This window comes from Rhopilema esculentum, chromosome 8 (assembly GCF_057945365.1).
Source record: "Rhopilema esculentum isolate cy_ngs chromosome 8, ASM5794536v1, whole genome shotgun sequence".
Classification (NCBI taxonomy): domain Eukaryota; kingdom Metazoa; phylum Cnidaria; class Scyphozoa; order Rhizostomeae; family Rhizostomatidae; genus Rhopilema; species Rhopilema esculentum.
In genome coordinates, this window is record NC_142822.1 from 8,390,420 (window position 1) to 8,407,091 (window position 16,672).

Sequence of the window (16,672 nt, forward strand, 5' to 3'; positions counted from 1 at the left end):
TACTGTTGATGCTCCATCAAAAGCAATCCCTACAAATTGTTCTTTATCTTCCGTACCTCACAGATATAACGTTGAATCATGAATGATGTTAATCCTTTATCATGATCAATATAAGACATAATCTAAAAATATGTGTGTGTGTGTGTTAAGTACCATCAAATCACTGACGACTTCTGGTGATCCTCTGAGCAAACAATTTCCATTCTGGTCTGTTTATTGCTGTTTCATTAAGTTGATCCCGGTTGATTCTTTCAATACATCCAGCTAACGTGTTCTTCGCCTGCCCTTCCTAGCATAATTACTTTTTCCATCCCACTAGCTCGTATCGTATGTCCGAAGAAGGTCAGCGCTTGATTGACAGATCGACAACCATTCTTATTTGTTCTTACTGTCCATGGTATTCTCAATATTCTAACCCAACACCATAGCCCAAACTATATATCCAAAAATATAGTATGTGTCATTTGAGAATCTCACATAAAAAGGCTGCTCAACGTTTTAAAAAAAATCGCATTGATCATTGGATTGAACTCCTTAATAAGTTGTACCCTTCCATTGAACAGAAGAACTCTTCTTCTTCTTTATTCGTTCGAGAATATGTCAAGTGGGAAGAACTTGTCTCTCCCAAGACGCAGGACTTGTCTCTCCCAAACTAGCAAAGAATGTATGCCCGAGGCACAAAAAGTACACAGACATCAATAGGAATGGAGAGACGAAGCTCTAATGGAGAGGAGAGGCAAAACTGGTGACCATGAAGAAAGTTGCTGGAATATTTACGATAAAATATTTGCATGGATCCTCATAAAGGTTTAAATGATTCTTTCAGGAGAGAGTTTTGATATTTTCTTTAATTTAGCTTAGTTTATGTCATGGCGTTGAATTTTGCAGCATCTGTAATATACAGTTTGGATTAATTCTGTCAAGAAATTATTAAGCTTAGATTCTTATAAGTTGGTGGGCCGATTTTGCAGCTGGTTTTCAAGACGAAATTTCCACTGATCCAGCATTTTTTTCAATTGGATTGTCTTGATTCAACACTCTATGTCAACTTAATCTTCGTTCTGAGAATTACTCCAAACTTCATTGACTCTTTTGAGCTTATTGATGGATACACTACCATTAGGCCGGATATAACTTTTCATATTGTTTGTGATTGAATTTATGGATATTGAGACGATTGGTTGTATAAATCTTTCGAGGTTACCGTCGATTCACGGTCGAATCCCTTGTATATTTTCTAACTCTATGTCTTCATAAAAAACATCCCAAACACTACAACCATGAAAATTAACCTACAAACTGAACTTCTTATCCTTTATCAGATGCTGAAACTTTAGTAACAAAAATTTAGTAATAGGCTGTAAGCCGAAGAACAGACGGTTTCCCTTAAGAATGAGAGCACATGCCTGGTCTCTGTCCTTTAGAAACATGATGTGTTAAAGCAGAAAAAAGAAAAGAATAAATCTTCAAATTTCTTAAAATTATTATTTGATTTTTTTTCTTGCAAATTTCACCAAAATGATCGGCAAACTAACTTTTGTTGCATAGATTTATAAACAACAAAATAAAAGAATTTCAGATGATAAGGATGAGTAATCAAGTCATTACCTTCAACCAACAACAAATAATTTCTTGCACAGAACATAACATAATTAGTCTTGAATTTACTTTATTAAAGAGTAACTGCTAACAATGAGCCATTGCGCTACGTAAGCATCCCATAATGCATTTTTAGACTGTCTAAAATCAATTACTGCCATTGTTTGGACCATCGCCACGCTCGCAAAGGCCCATTGTTAGCAATGAGTCTTTAAAAAATTTTTACTCGACACAGCAACATTATAGAATGGACCTTTGAACAATGTTCTAATTTTTTCGCATTAGTGGCTTGATATTTTCTTAGAAAAACGCGGAAATACAAGATCAATGGAAATCAAATGATATTAATTATGAAACAGCATTTACAGGATTAATGGGAGAGCAAAGCACTACCTCCACTCCACTAACCGGGATCGTTGTGCCATGAAAAGAACCAAGGAACCAGTAGAAACTGTAAAAGAATATGTCAAAAAAACGATATTTATAAAAAGAAAAGGGCTATTTTCAGCACCAATTAACCCCCTAAGTCCCACAGCTCTAAACCCTTCCACCTGACTCCACTGCCCCCGTATTTCAAGCGCTTCTGTTTGTTAGCTTTCCCCGTAGCGGTTCGATCTTCATAGTAACTCGAGATAGTAAAGCAGTAAAAACTCATAAATAAGAACGTAAGGATGACATAAGAAATCTACAGGTGTGCAGAAATAATTTAAAACACTTCTGTTGCTAAATCAAAACAATTTTTAGGAGGCAACTTTGGTTGCTCGCTGGTGTCAGATGTACAAACGTATTCAACTAAAAGACTTTATTTACAAATTCGTGTCTAAGTTGACATTAAAATTTAATAATTATTAATCGGAAGGTCACATAAAGATTTATATCGCAATTCTAGACATTTGAGAACTAGGATCCGTTACATCTAGTTGAATTTTTTGCACTTAAATTATCCCCAACAGTACCTCTTTTGTACTGAAAGCTTATATACGACAAGTTTCATTTTTCAAAACACTTTGTATCTCGACAAATAATAAAATGCATAGCATAGCCATGATGTTTATAAAATTCTCCATTGGCAATTAAAAAAGTGACCCCTCACGGAAAAGTACTTTATATGGTATGAGAAAAACACGATTCAAATTACTTGAAAGAGTTTGGTTTTCTGAAAAAGTATCCTGGCAAAGAACAAGCATTCAAAAACTGATGTTAAGCTTTAAATCGTGTTTCTAATATAAAAGAATGCAAACTTTTGAAGACTTCTTGCCAATTAGCCAATGAAAAGTAAATCTTTTACTTGGAGGGAGAGTTGCTGAAAGGGTTCCCCATATTCATGGACAAGATATGTCGGGTTCTAGAATGTAACTGCATGGTTTCCTTTCAATAGAAATTACGTAATGTGACCTTTAAGTGACCTTCACGATAAAAACACCCCTTCCAATCTGAACATACAATCTACCTCATACAAAAAAGATGTGAGATGATTTTTAAAAGTCTATTACATTTTACAATATACCCCATAATTGCTCCATACACGATTTGTATTCTACAAAAGGAGAAACTTAACTACCCGCCGAAAGTGCATTCAACTTAAAGGAAGTCTGGGACTAGTGACGTCATTTCCTATCATTATTATATTCCTCGAAACAATCTCAATACTGAAAGACCTCATGACCGGGTGTGGGATGAGTTACGAAGACAAATCTCGACAAAATTTAAAGCCCTGGCATTAGGAAAATATTTCACATAAATAATGCAAAACCAAGAATCTACATAAACGATAAATTTTGGGAAATTTGAGAAACGATGCGTCATTTCTCGAAACGATGAGAAATGATCAAAATCGTGTATCGGGCTCACTTTATATCGTATTAATAATGTCAAAATCGCGTGTTGAGCTCACTTTATATCGGATTATTGATGTAAAACTCATTTTTCACCGTATAAATTTGAATTTAAAGGGTCTTGCGCAACCGGCATACTTTGCGGCAGTTGTATTGAGAAACTGACGATAATAGGACGGTTTTTTAATAAATGTCGCCAAGCGTGCCGGTTGCGCAAGAGCCTTTAAATGAAAGAATTTTTGATGTCCTGAATTTGGTAACACAATTTTATTAGCGATGTGACTTCACACTGCCAATTCGACGTGGCAGTAAACGCACTCACAAGGGTCTATCTGATATGCAAACAAACAAAACAAAGTGAATCTGTATTATGCAGACAGGTCCATTTGAAAAAGTAAAGACGAATTCTCGTTGAATTACAGTTGAAATTCCCCGAATTACAGTTGATATCTGTAATAATATTAGAATGTACTTGTGTCATTTACGTGATGAAAAACTACTAGTCCAACCAAAGGTTCTTTGAATGGGAAAAAATACATTAAAAAGTCTTAAAACCCCAGCTGGATTCGTCGTCTTGAAAATAGAAAGAGTGGAAAATGGAACACCGCCAATATCCAAATGGCTCACAGCCCTAATACGCACAATCTAACTCACTGACTTGCGAAAATCAAAATGCTATAAGAATTCAGAATATTTACGGGCTAAAAAGGGTCACATGCAAATGCACTGTCTCCAATGTTACTATCTCAAGCCATCTTTTGCAAAGAAAAGCTTTTTAAGACAATATTTAGGGAGCATTGCAAACATTTGCTTTACTATCGAAGTTTTTCAAACTCGAAGTTTGTTCTTGCAAAATAAGCAGCTTGAAACTAGAATTACGATTTCAATATTGAATTACAGATTTTCGAACTGAGTCCAAGGGTAGACAGGCTATGAATCTATGAATAATGAAATAGAGAAATGGCGCATATCACAGCTTGCCTGTAGAAATTCTCAAAAGCTCCCTTTAAGGGGTCCATGATGAAAATTTTCACAAGCGCCTTGATAATCGCCACAAACAGCTAATTTAACAGTATTGCTGTTTCTCTCTTAAAATTTTTAGTATGTTGTTGGATTTGCACTCATTCAATAGCTGTGAGTTTCAAGTCTAGAACCTTACAAATGTCTGGGGCTTCACAAGTGATTGGATGTTTATAATCGAAATGAGTGACGTGGCTTACGGGAGAATGTTTTGAACTTAGGCCTTTTCGATTCGTGTTTTCTAGACGCGGGAAGTAGCACTGCAAAACTGTCGCTTGCTGCGTTAATAGGTGCGCAGTGTGACTAGAGAATAACGCAAAGCTTAGATTTGGGAGGAGCAGTTTTTACTTTAGTTGTTGGACCGTCATAGCCCAGTGTATTATTACGTATTATTTCTCTCTCTTTACGAACGGCTTTCAGTTGCGCGACGTGTCGTTCTAAGTTTCGCCTCTGCACTTGGTGGAGGACTATTCGGTAAGTACCGGTAACTTGATTTTTCGAATCTTCCGGACAGTTTTCAATAAGATCGGTCGGAATACCAAATGTTTGTAATGCTTTAGAGGCCTCTCGCTCCTCTATCGAGCCTGCCGACGGGGACAGAGAGGGCTTCTGTTCGTATTTTTTGTATGGCTTTGGAAATTCTATACCTTCCAGCCAAAGGCTTCGCATTATCTCCGGTATTGTAAACCGGTCACTTGGTACCGGGCGTAAGATTTGCTTGATTAAAAAGCGACAGCTTTCGGTCAAAAAATCAGGAACATTGTATACTCCTTCTAGGATTTTTCTTTTTAATTTACCGACAGTTTCAGCGCGGAACGGCATTGTGCCACAAACCATAAAATACAAAAGTACACCTAACGCCCAAACATCGACACATGATCCGACGTAACTGTCATCTTTGAACAGCTCTGGGGCTGCATAGGGGGGTGATCCGCAGAATGTGCTAAGTGCTTCGTCAGGCATTGATGCAGTGCTAAAACCAAGGTCACCAATTTTTACAACACCAAGACTGGAGAGAAAAACGTTTTCTGCTTTGATATCACGATGAATTATTCCACTCTCGTGCTGCAAAGACAATGAAATATTATTGGTGATATAAAATTGAAAAGAAATAGTAATTGCCTTGGAGCATGAACACAAAACAGGGTAGAATAGTAAACGGTAGAACGTTACAGCGTATGGGTTTATGTTTGTCTGGTACTTGGTTGGCTTTCAAACTTGAATCGGAGCCAAAAAACTCAGAATAATAGAACTGAGAGAACAGCCTTACAAAGGATCCAGAGTTGCGAGGTTATGATTTCATTCTAAAGAATCTAATATGTAATCATAATAAGCTTCTTCGCATGAAAAAGAGAATCAGTGAAAATTGTTCTCCCCAAGTAGGCATCCTCTCTTCTGGCTACATGTCCTAGCCATCTAGCCTAGCATTTATGGTCGAGAACAATTGAGAATTACCTGATTGGATACGTAACAATAGGTATATTGTGTAGTCCAACCAATGGGAAATTCAAGTGACCAGCGAAATGCATCGGGACAGTCCCGTTAACCCACAGTTACGAGGACGTAATTATTCATATATTGATGTTGAGATGAATAAAACAGGGCGCTTATTGTCATTTCACTAACTTTCTTCACTGGGCATTTCTTTTATCGCGAACACTTTTCGTTATGAAGTTCAATATATTGACGAAGGTTTCTGGTAACTTACGCAAGAACTAACGAAACCGCAGCTTTTAAAACTACAGGTGAATATAGGCATGACCTTACGATATCCATAATGAATTGGGCAAAATAATAATTGTTGTGAATTCTCAACAGCAGTTAATAGGCTAACCAGAAACATGAGTTTTATCATGGAGATTAGCCAGCTTAATTATTAATCATCACATGCTTTCAGGGGGGATTCTTTTCAGGGGGGATTCTTCTCCGGGAGGATTGTAACAGTCAAGGAAGAAAAGAATTTCTCCTGACGTTGTTTCAATAGATTTGTAAGAAACGAGTGCCTTCCATAATCTTTACAATATTTCGATTTAATTCTTGCTATAAACTCATTGCATACAAAAAAGGTTACGGCTTTGTTTATATCTTGAAAGTCAAAGAAAAAAACAAAGAAAATAGCATTTTAGTTGATATCAATTTCCAGTTGTATATTAGAGAAATAACCAATGGTGAATAGTCACGATGTACCTTACATTACAGAATAAAAATCAAAAGCGGAAGCATTTTCGCTGTGAGTTTAAGGCAGCTGATGAGTCGGTAAGCGAGATTTTATGATTCTGTTAGATGGTATTCAGCTTCTATTGATTTTGGAAAAATTCCATCCCGCCGTTATGTTGACAGAAGAATTTGTTGGGTGAGCAGATTTTCTTTTTCTCCTCTCCTTATTTTTCACCTCATCCCCAATCTTCTTCTCCTCCTTATACTCTTTCCCTGTACTCTTCATCCAACCTATATTTTTGACAACATCCCCAGAATCGTCTTCTCCTTCTCTTTTCCTTCAAATCTCATGATTTTCTCCCCCTTTCTTCCTCTCTCTGATCTCTCTTTCTACCCTAATTCTTTCCATCATATCCACAACATCTTATTCTTATCTTTTACCCAACAAGATATATTTGTATTCGGGCAGTACATGACGTTTCGTATTCGGTTTCATAGTAGATATTAAGAATAGAAAACATTAATTTCATTTGGGCATATGGTACCTGAGAGCTTTTATGAGTTGTTTTGAAGTGTCCCAAACAACTACATTTTCTATTATGCTCAAAGTTCATATTATTTTTACAAAAGTCCATTAAACTTTTTTTTTAATTTTACTAGTTAAAAAAAGGTAACGTTGTAAGTAAATATCCCTAAACCGTTAAATATCCTTCAAGGAGATAGATATTCATTCTTCATTGAATGGCTATGAAACGCACGTATTGTCAAGGTAAATCAGTTCAGAATTGCAGGTCCATCCACGAGAACCCCCCTGAATAAAACGTGTGTTTAGTTTCGCGGTTTTCCTTCGCCATGACAACGATTGAGATAAAACGAAAAGCAGTTTATTACGCATCCGAAAGGAAAATATAGGATGAATTTCACCGCAGCAACAACTACTAAGTCTTAGTTACGGTGATACGGAAAAATTGTTTTGAAACCTGAAAACTTTTCTGATACAAATAAGTCAAAAGCAAGCAACGTTGACATAATAACATCAAGGTAGTTTGTTGCAAATAAATGAAGAACGTTGCTTGTAGAAGCACGTGGCAACTGGGTTAAATGGCTCCTTAGTGTTCGTTTTCTACCTTAGCGCCCCTCTGCAGTAGCCAAGTCATATAAAAATCAGGGCCTTTGCTTACTTTTTCTGCTGAGGGGGGGGGGGGTGTTCCGATCCTTTTGCCGCAAAAAGAGGGTGAAAATACTATATCTGTTGACAGCTCTGAAAATTTGCTTACAAGCACCCTTCGTTTTTACAATTAAAATCATATAAATTCAAAGGGGTTTTCACAGACCCGATGTCCCACCATAGCAGTGTTCCTGAGAAAAATGCTATTGAAAACAAATAATATTTCAATAAACAACTATTCACAGAGAAAGCAATAGGAGTTCAAATACAGAGCCAGTTGGCAGCAAATGAAAGCACTTTGTCCACATATTGTAAAGTAAAGAATTAAACAATAAAAAATCAATTAAAAAAGTATATTTTGCTTTAGTCTGAAGTTGTTCAGTATAAAGAAATTCAAGAAAAACAATACTTTGTGCACTGTTTCATGTAACATGACATTTTTTAAACAATTTGGCAAAAAAACTCTCCTAGGCCCTAATAGAAACAGTCTCATGAAAAAAAATAAAATTAATGCTAATATCTGAGCAAAGACAAAGTTTATATTTGAGCACACTACCAGTTCCAGGCACCTAAATTTTTGAACTAACTGTTTAAATTTTTGACCTTACTGTTTTATTTAGGTCTTTTAATACACAATCTTCCTACTTTCACACTTTTTGAAGTGACATTTGGTGTGACTATGTATTGACCATTGTCAAAAGTAATTGTGTCTTCCATTGTATCAATGCAATTAACACCTTCCACTGTCTCTGTATCCACAGTAACATAATCAACAACACTTTCGTAGCGTCTCCTCATTTTATTTGTATAAATCCTGTATTGTAATTTAATTTAATTCTGTTACAATCAAGACACACAATAGGCATATCGTCTTTTGGCTGGCTCTGTGTTCTCTGCACGCAAAATAAGACACAGCACTGGTTGGAAATGACAGGTTAGTTGCTGGCTGGTTTTATTAGTGAATGAAAGGCATCTATAAATCCACAACAATGTGCAATTCTCGTTTTACTAAAACTTTAACAATGGTCTGCTATTACTGGAACTTGCTTTGCACTGTAAAACTAAACAACCCAGCTCTAAAGCATGGGTTTGTTTGTTGATAGTAAATATACCAAGAAAATGGGAATGATTGCCCCTTGCCTGCCACTTGTAAAGCAAATTGTGATGAATAGAAAACTCTATCCTATTATAATTTAGGAAGAAAAAATTACAAACACAGTATTGGACACAAGTCATTCCAATATTCTTCTACAATTATCAATTTTTGAAGTGTTTAGTTCATTTTTTATTTTATTATCTATTTTTGAATGAAAAACAGAAATTTTAATGATCTGAAATTAAGGTTATGATAAATGTCAAGTTACTGTTTGTGTGGCCTTGAATCATACTACAAATCAAGACTCCATCTTTTGACAATGTCACTTTTGCAACAATTGATTAAAACCCAAAATAAAGACCCTGTTTTTCAGAAAAAAACCAAAAAGGAAATATCAATTTAAGAGTAGCCACAGCTCTTTCAAAAAAATAAAAGTTTGACCAAAGGAAAGATTAACAAGTCAATTATTGACAAAGTTCAATTTTATTGATTGATTTGGTTAAAAACTCCAGCATATATCATATTTTGGATTTTTCAAAAAATATTTGTTAGGGATTTCAGGCAAATTTATTGCAAAAATTGCCAGTAAGCTACAACAGCACTTTAACTTTACGATATCATCAACTTTTTAATATCAGCAATAAGTGAACAAAAAATATAGCCAACAAATCAGGGAAGATGAAAATCATGTTTAAGAAGAGCTTTGAAAAGCTGGAAGAAGCAACAAGTCAATTTCAGCCTTTGAACAGCTATTATCTATTGAAATCTAATAAGAAAAAACTTAAACATTTCCAGCTGTGGTATTGTCAAAACTTCAGAGAAGCTTACTATGACATTTAGGGGTCACTACAAAAAACCTTAAAGCTACTGTGAATAACAAAGTTTTAAGAATATTGAGAATCAATTTGCTAAAATTTAAGAATAATTTATAAGAATATATAATTAAATGAATTCTCTAACAGGTTATGAACTTCATTGACTGTTTTTAAACTACTAGTTCTCAGGTCTATGTGAGTTCTGAGGAAAATTTCCAATTTATGCAAAGAAAAACCTTTTTTCATCTGTGATGGTTTCAAAAAAGAATAATTTAAGAATATGCTTAGGTTCAGTATCAAGAATTTTTAAAAACATTAAGGTTCATAAGAAATTAAGCTATTTATCTAAAACGAATTACTCACCATATGGTTTACAGCTGACACAACTTGAGAAAAATATTTTTTTGCCAATCTTTCAGGTAATTTTCCTTCATTCAATATCTTATGGAATAATTCCCCACCACTGGCATATTCCATCACCATAAAAACTTTCGAGAGTGTCTCGATCACCTCGTAGATCCTGATTATGTTCGGATGACGTAAACGTTCCATTGAAGAGATTTCCCTAGAGAGCAATCTCTGCGTTTTCTGGTCCAATTTGGTTTTGTCGAGAATCTTGATTGCGACCTTTTCTAGAAATGTTTATCAAAATCTGGTTAGAAAAAGAGAAGATTCACGATGCAGGTTTGAAAATTCACACGGTTCTCAATTCGTCCGACAGATATCTTCGTGTTTCACCTACGTTTGATGACTCAAAGTGCAGAAAATTTGGCAGATTTGTTTTCTAAAATGGGGCCGAAAATATACGTGTTAATGACGCACAAGAACATAATGGAAAATTCGTCGACGATTTGGTAAGAAGACACACCAAATACACGCAAAGATGGTAAAGAGGAAGATAATGGTAAAGGTGAAATAACGATTAATATCCACAGATCATTGCGAATGAATATGTGATTCAACGATAGTTTGAAGGTTAAACAGTCTACTCGATTGACTAAAGAACCGATTGGGATTGTAATACAAAATTCAAATCAAGACCTCAACTTTTCGTGTTGAAATTGAAAATTCATCAAAAAGAAAACTGAAGCGATTGAACTTGAAAAAAGAATATTGCCACCAACAAAGTGATTCAATGAAAAACTTCATTCAAGTTATGAAAGTTATCAAGTATTTTTGTTCAGGTCTCCAATAGAAATAAAACAAAACAAAGAGATCTACCAGCAACTGAAGTTGTCAAGTCCCTTAACAGCTTATAGCTTCTTTCCGGAATCAAACAAGGTTGGCAATAGCTTAAACTTTTAAATCTTTAAACAGCATAACAATATATTTAACCATCAAACAGTACAACTGTCGTGTCGGTTTTGTTATGAAAAAGAAGATTAAATATGCCCAGGCAATCTACCGGCTAATCGAGGAGAGAGATATGCTAGCTGCCCAGTGTTGTGAGATCGGTTGGAAATCAATACTCCGATTAATGGGGTTCCTTTAGGGCTTCATTGCCATAGCTTTTAAGTTATTAAAGCGTATAACAAGATACCCACCTCACCCATCGCTGTACCACTCAGGGCACGGGATATATTTTCCCGCAAAGCAAACAAATACATCAAAATGTTTATTTTGTTGCGCAAATGCAGGCTTAAATCAGGCACTCCATGCCATTCAATTAAATTATATTTATATATCATACTTTGTTTACCTTTGGCAATGCAGTGAAATCCAAGTTTAACTTGGGAAAAGTTCCCACTTCCAAGATCACCTCGGATTCGGTAGAATCCAATGCGCCTCCCACTTGAAATTTCTTTGAATACTTTTTCGTCATTTTGCAGCTCCCTTGTCAGTCTCTCGTACGGCGTCAAATTTACATCATTTTTATCATCATCTGCAGTTGTATTTTGGTCACTTGGTTTATGAAATTCAGCATTTTTAGCATTGTTATTTACCTCCATCGGAGGTTCAACCTCCACGGCCATCCTTCCATCCTCAAATTATTTGAATCATGTCGAGAACCTGTATCCATGGAGTTTCTTACGCGGGACCTCACGCGCAGATCTCCTCCACACAAACTTTGCGGTTAGTAGTTTCAAAGTTTCTTTTATACATACAGTTTTGTATATTATCATGTTTTACAAATTTTCCCTCCCAATTTGTCAATTCGCATCATATTTGAAGGTACTTCTCGGTGCCCTTTCAAGTTATATGGATCCAAGTCAGCAATTTTTAAGTATATTCTATTTCCTAATGATGTCGTAAAATAAAAACTCGGTACTCTGGGCTCTCGAGCATACAAAGGAAGGTCTCTTTTGGAGTCTCTTTTGGGGTCCTCAGTGGCATAACAAGGGCCCTTTTGGTCATTAGAAATAAAACTGAAACGGGGCCCTATCTACGAACTGCAAGACGATCCCATCCAGTGGTCTTTAGCATGTTCATCAGCACAGCAAATTGCGAGAATGATAATTTTTCCCTAACAAGGAGAGCTGATTTACATGCCTCAGCTAAAGAACATTTAAAGTTTTTGAAAAAAGGGGACTCGAGAACAGTCTTAAGAACATTGGTATCAAAAATTTGGGCGGCCTTTTAGATCGGGGCCCTTGATTGCGGTATCCTTAACTGCATTACGTTACATCACTGCCTTTTTTACAAAAGTCTGCAGGTCAAGGACCGCGGATACGGAGGGCTACAGAGATTTTAGCCCCCCAATAATTTTCCAAATAGTATCCAAAATGTGTTTAGAATCATAACAAAATTTTCCAAAATGTTTAGCCCCCCCCCCTAAATAATTTAGCCCCCCCTCAATCTATGATACGCTCCGCGGTCCTTGATTCGTGGTTATTTTTGCTTCTCCAAAACTAGGTAGTACGTTTTCCTAATCCCAAACTCATTGGCATTCAAAAAGCCTGCAATAGAAGTTTTGTTAGCAAAAAGATTCTAATTGAAAATTACGATTTAAAATGGTGTTCTGTTATTAATAAGAAACGCAATACCAACAATTTTCGAAGCAACACGTTTTGCATATATTCATTAAAGAAATAGTCTTATGGATCAAATTTCTGTGTTTCAAACGATTTTGCGCACGCATAGCGCATAACCCATTATTTTCCTTGAGAAAATTTTTTTGTTTCCAATGAATTGATTATCATATTTCATAATTCATAACGTCATAATTCAACGCGTATTGAGAACAATCTTCTTTGTGTTGAGGTATTTTGATAGCAGAATTTTCTTAACCATAAGGCTGACAACATATAAGATCTTTAATGTATTCAACCACTAGGCTACCTGCTGTAGATACTTCATGTAAAACGTGCAATAATTCCTAATGCTACATTTTTACTGGTTACTTTAGATAATTTAACTTCAGTACTTTCATCCTCCTTTCTAAGTTTTGAAACGTTTTTTAAGGACATTTATTTTCTTCTTCAACGAATACCTACGAATAAACTGTGTATAGATGACATGGAAGGCAATGCCAAACAAACGTTTCTCCCCTTTTCACATTTCTTCGCTGAACAGATAGTTAGGACCCGTATCCATATATCTTCTGAATGTTAAATACTTTGTTTTGGGATAAAAGCAAACCTTAGGTGGCGTTTACTGAGGAAATTACTAGAACTTCAAATAAGTTCTATATAGGTAATTAATTCTTTACCTATTTACTCTTAGGTGCCTGATAGACGGGGGACTGGAAAAATCATCATCAAGTGACGGAGGGTTTAAAATAAACCACCGTGGCTCTCCATTTTCTCCTGTCCTGTGCCATTCGAAATATCTCTACAATACTTCTTCCATCTGCAATTTCTTTGATATTGTCGCTGTATCTAACTTTTGGCCTTCCTCTTCCTCTCTTTCCATAAACCATTCCCATAAATAAATCTGTTGTTATGTCATTCACCCGAAGTATATGACCTATAAAAAACATTTTTCTTCGGTTTAGTGTTGTTAGTAGCCGCTCGTTTACAGTCATCTTCTCCAGTACCCATTCATTAGCTTTCTTTTCAGTCCACCTGATGCGCATTAGACGTCCGTAACACCATAGCTCAAAAGCTTCTATCTTCTTTTTGTCTGACTGTTTCAGCACCCAGCATTCTGAGCCATAACTCGCTATACTAAAAACCAATGGGTGTAGCAGCCTTTTCTTTGTAGCAATTGTTATACTTCCATATGTTCGTTAGTGAAACCATTGCATTTTTTGCTATACATGATAATCTTCTGCGAACTTCTTTCTTGTCGTCATAATTATCAGTAATCAGTGTTCCGAGATAGATAAATTATTTTACATTTTCGCTTCTCTCATTTTCATCGATTATTATATGCTCTGCTTCATCATTTTCATTCTGGTTATTCTTGATTATTTTCATAACTTTTGTTTTACTTGCGTTCATTGCAAGTCCAAATTCCAAGCTTGCGTCTTTAACTCTGTTAACTAGGTCTTGTAATTCTGCCAGGCTACCAGCCAATCCTGGAATAATCAGCGGGCTGAAAACATTAGACAAATTTAATAAGTGAGGGGGAGGAACGGGGGTTGGAATAAGTGGGGGCTGAACATTTTAGAAATTGACACAAGTGAAGGAATGGGGATGGCGTGGCTTGAAAATTCGGGGAAGTAGAATAAACGGTTCGAAATCTAAATTAATGCTGCGGAATGAGAATGCTTTTGATTCTCTCTATGGACTAAGAATGCAAATAACAACAAAAGCATTGATTAACACAAGAAGAGAACATTAATGGAATTTGAAGTAGATCAATTTTTACACAAAAATTTATAAGCCTGGTGGTGAGGGGTTGGGAAAATTGTGAAAAATCAATAATTTTCTCATTTCATTTTATCTTTTCAACCCATGCTAGCCCCTCAGTCGAGAACTGATTTACAGGCAGCCATGTTGAAATATAAAAAGAATATTTACAAAATCAAACTAATCCATAATGTAATTACAATCGTTAAAAGTAATTATTCTGTGTTAGGTATTTTTGTTCTTCTTTTAAATTACTTCACGACATTATCTTGAAATATTTAGAGTTAGTTACTTCTCTGGCAATTATCTTCAAACACCAAGTGATTGATTTTTGTTATATAATGACAATGACCTATGCACTACGAAAAGAAAATTGTTGCCAAGGTGTTGCCAAGAGGAATGAAGGGAAGCATAAACCCGAAAGATTTAGAATTGAGATGCAGATGATTGTTTATCTAGCAAATAAATCCACGACTACTTTTTCAAAGAAGAATTTATACAATATTTTTGCTCATCTGCTAAACATCATTTTGCAAACAAGAATAAAGATTAACAAAGGCAGCTAAAATCATCATCATCATCAAGTACCATCTTCTATCAGGAGGTCAGCTACCATAACCCTCCAACTATCCCTATCCTCAGAATATCGTTTAGCTCTTCCAATGCTCTCACACCCGCTCCATTCCTTAACATCGTCTCTCCGTGTTCTTCTTTGTCTTCCCCTGTCACTTTTTCCGTTAATCATTTTTCCAAAACAAGCCTTGGCAAGAACACGGTAGATCCCCTCATAATGTGGCCAGCAAATCTCATTTTTTTGTTTAATATTTCGTTGACTAAAACTCTCTGATGTCCAATTGTTTCTAACACTTTTTTGTTGGTTATTCTTTCAGTCCAGCTTATTTTCAGAATTCAACAGCAGCTAAAATACCCAGCACAAATTGAAGATTGAAAATTGAAGTGACAATTTATGGTCTGCCGTTTCAAAAGCTTTTTGCCAAGAAATTACATATCTGTGTATTTCTCTTTACAGGGCCTACGCCATTGAACTAAACCTGGAGGGACCAGCAGTGTAAAGAAAGTTTCATATTACCCTCTCTAGTCCCAATTACCTCAAAATAATTTGCTGACGCTGTTTTCCTTATGGATTTTGGATCAATGTATTTGTTGCAATCAACAGATTCATCGATTTAAAGTAACTTGTGCTGATTTTAATATTTCATTTCACAAAAAAGTGCAAGTAATACATGCAAGTAACTGCAGAGATGGTTGTTATTATCACGGGCACTTGGCAAACAGATTTTAATATTGGCACCTCTTTACATTGGCAACTACAACAGGATGAAGAGTTTCTACAGAATATTATAACCATAGAAGTATCACAACATAATATCATGATATTATAATTCATAACTTAAGCACGACAATTATAGGGGAATAGCTCTCTCCTCTTTTAGATTTGCTACTATCGGAGCTCCTTCTTCAAAGAATTCCCTTTTAACCTTCCTTCCTTTTTTTGTGTTTAAAATTTGTTGAAGGAAGTCCTGAAAGTAAAGGAATTTGGTGTCTAAAATGAAATTTTCAAAATAGAATTTGTATGAATTCAGCATTAGGGGCCCTCACTGGGCCTTTGTTACTAAACATCGCTGTTGGTGAATTATTAGTTACTACGACGTAGAACTTTTATAAAAACGCATTACATAGACTTGTTGGTTAAAAACTGCTAAGACTAGCAATTATTTTTGTCAAACCTGTAACTAATTCCTCCTCGTGATATTTTAGCGACACACTTTTACTAAAACATTAGAAGATTCAAACACATTCGGTTTTTGAAGCCATTAAGGAAATTGGAGTTTGTACAACGTAATTTTTTATTCTTCGAGCAAATGCGTTTCAGTTCTTATGTTACAAATTCTAATCAAACATCAAAACGAAGATCACAAAATATTTACAAGAGCCTAAATGCAAAACTTCTTCAGTTCTGATCATTTTGTTTGCTTGACACAAATATCAATTTGGAAATTTTCATTAACATAATACTTTTTAAAAAAAATGCTTGCTTGGTAAATGTCACACAGACAATCTGCAAACATCTGTTCAAACAGTCGACAAACCAATTGATTGATTATCCCATTTAGATATAAGGCCTAAAATCGATCGAAATTGTAAACGTAATTGGCAGTTTCGAGCGTACCCTTTTCTGTTAAAAGTTCCACTCAAGCTTACCTGTATCTAACAGGTTAACGATCTTT

At 35.5% G+C, this 16,672-nt stretch overlaps 1 protein-coding gene across 1 annotated transcript; it reads right to left on the reverse strand.

Moving 5' to 3' along the window:
• Positions 1–2,257: 2,257 nt before the first annotated feature.
• LOC135694602 (serine/threonine-protein kinase NIM1) lies at positions 2,258–11,690 on the reverse strand. Its single transcript, XM_065213418.2, has 3 exons — positions 11,390–11,690; positions 10,054–10,322; positions 2,258–5,519 (listed from the first exon to the last, which is right to left on the reverse strand). Exons 1-3 carry the CDS (start codon positions 11,661–11,663, stop codon positions 4,758–4,760), a joined length of 1,305 nt encoding a protein of 434 aa, XP_065069490.2. The 5' UTR covers positions 11,664–11,690; the 3' UTR covers positions 2,258–4,757.
• Between the last annotated feature and the right edge of the window lie 4,982 nt (positions 11,691–16,672).

Coding starts and splice junctions, on each gene's coding strand:
- LOC135694602 (XM_065213418.2), bottom strand. CDS start 11,663: ATGGCCGTGGAGGTTGAACCTCCGATGGAGGTAAATAACAATGCTAAA. Junction 10,323..11,389: donor ATTTCACTGCATTGCCAAAG/GTAAACAAAGTA, acceptor AAACATTTCTAG/AAAAGGTCGCAATCAAGATT. Junction 5,520..10,053: donor TGTCAGCTGTAAACCATATG/GTGAGTAATTCG, acceptor TTGTCTTTGCAG/CACGAGAGTGGAATAATTCA.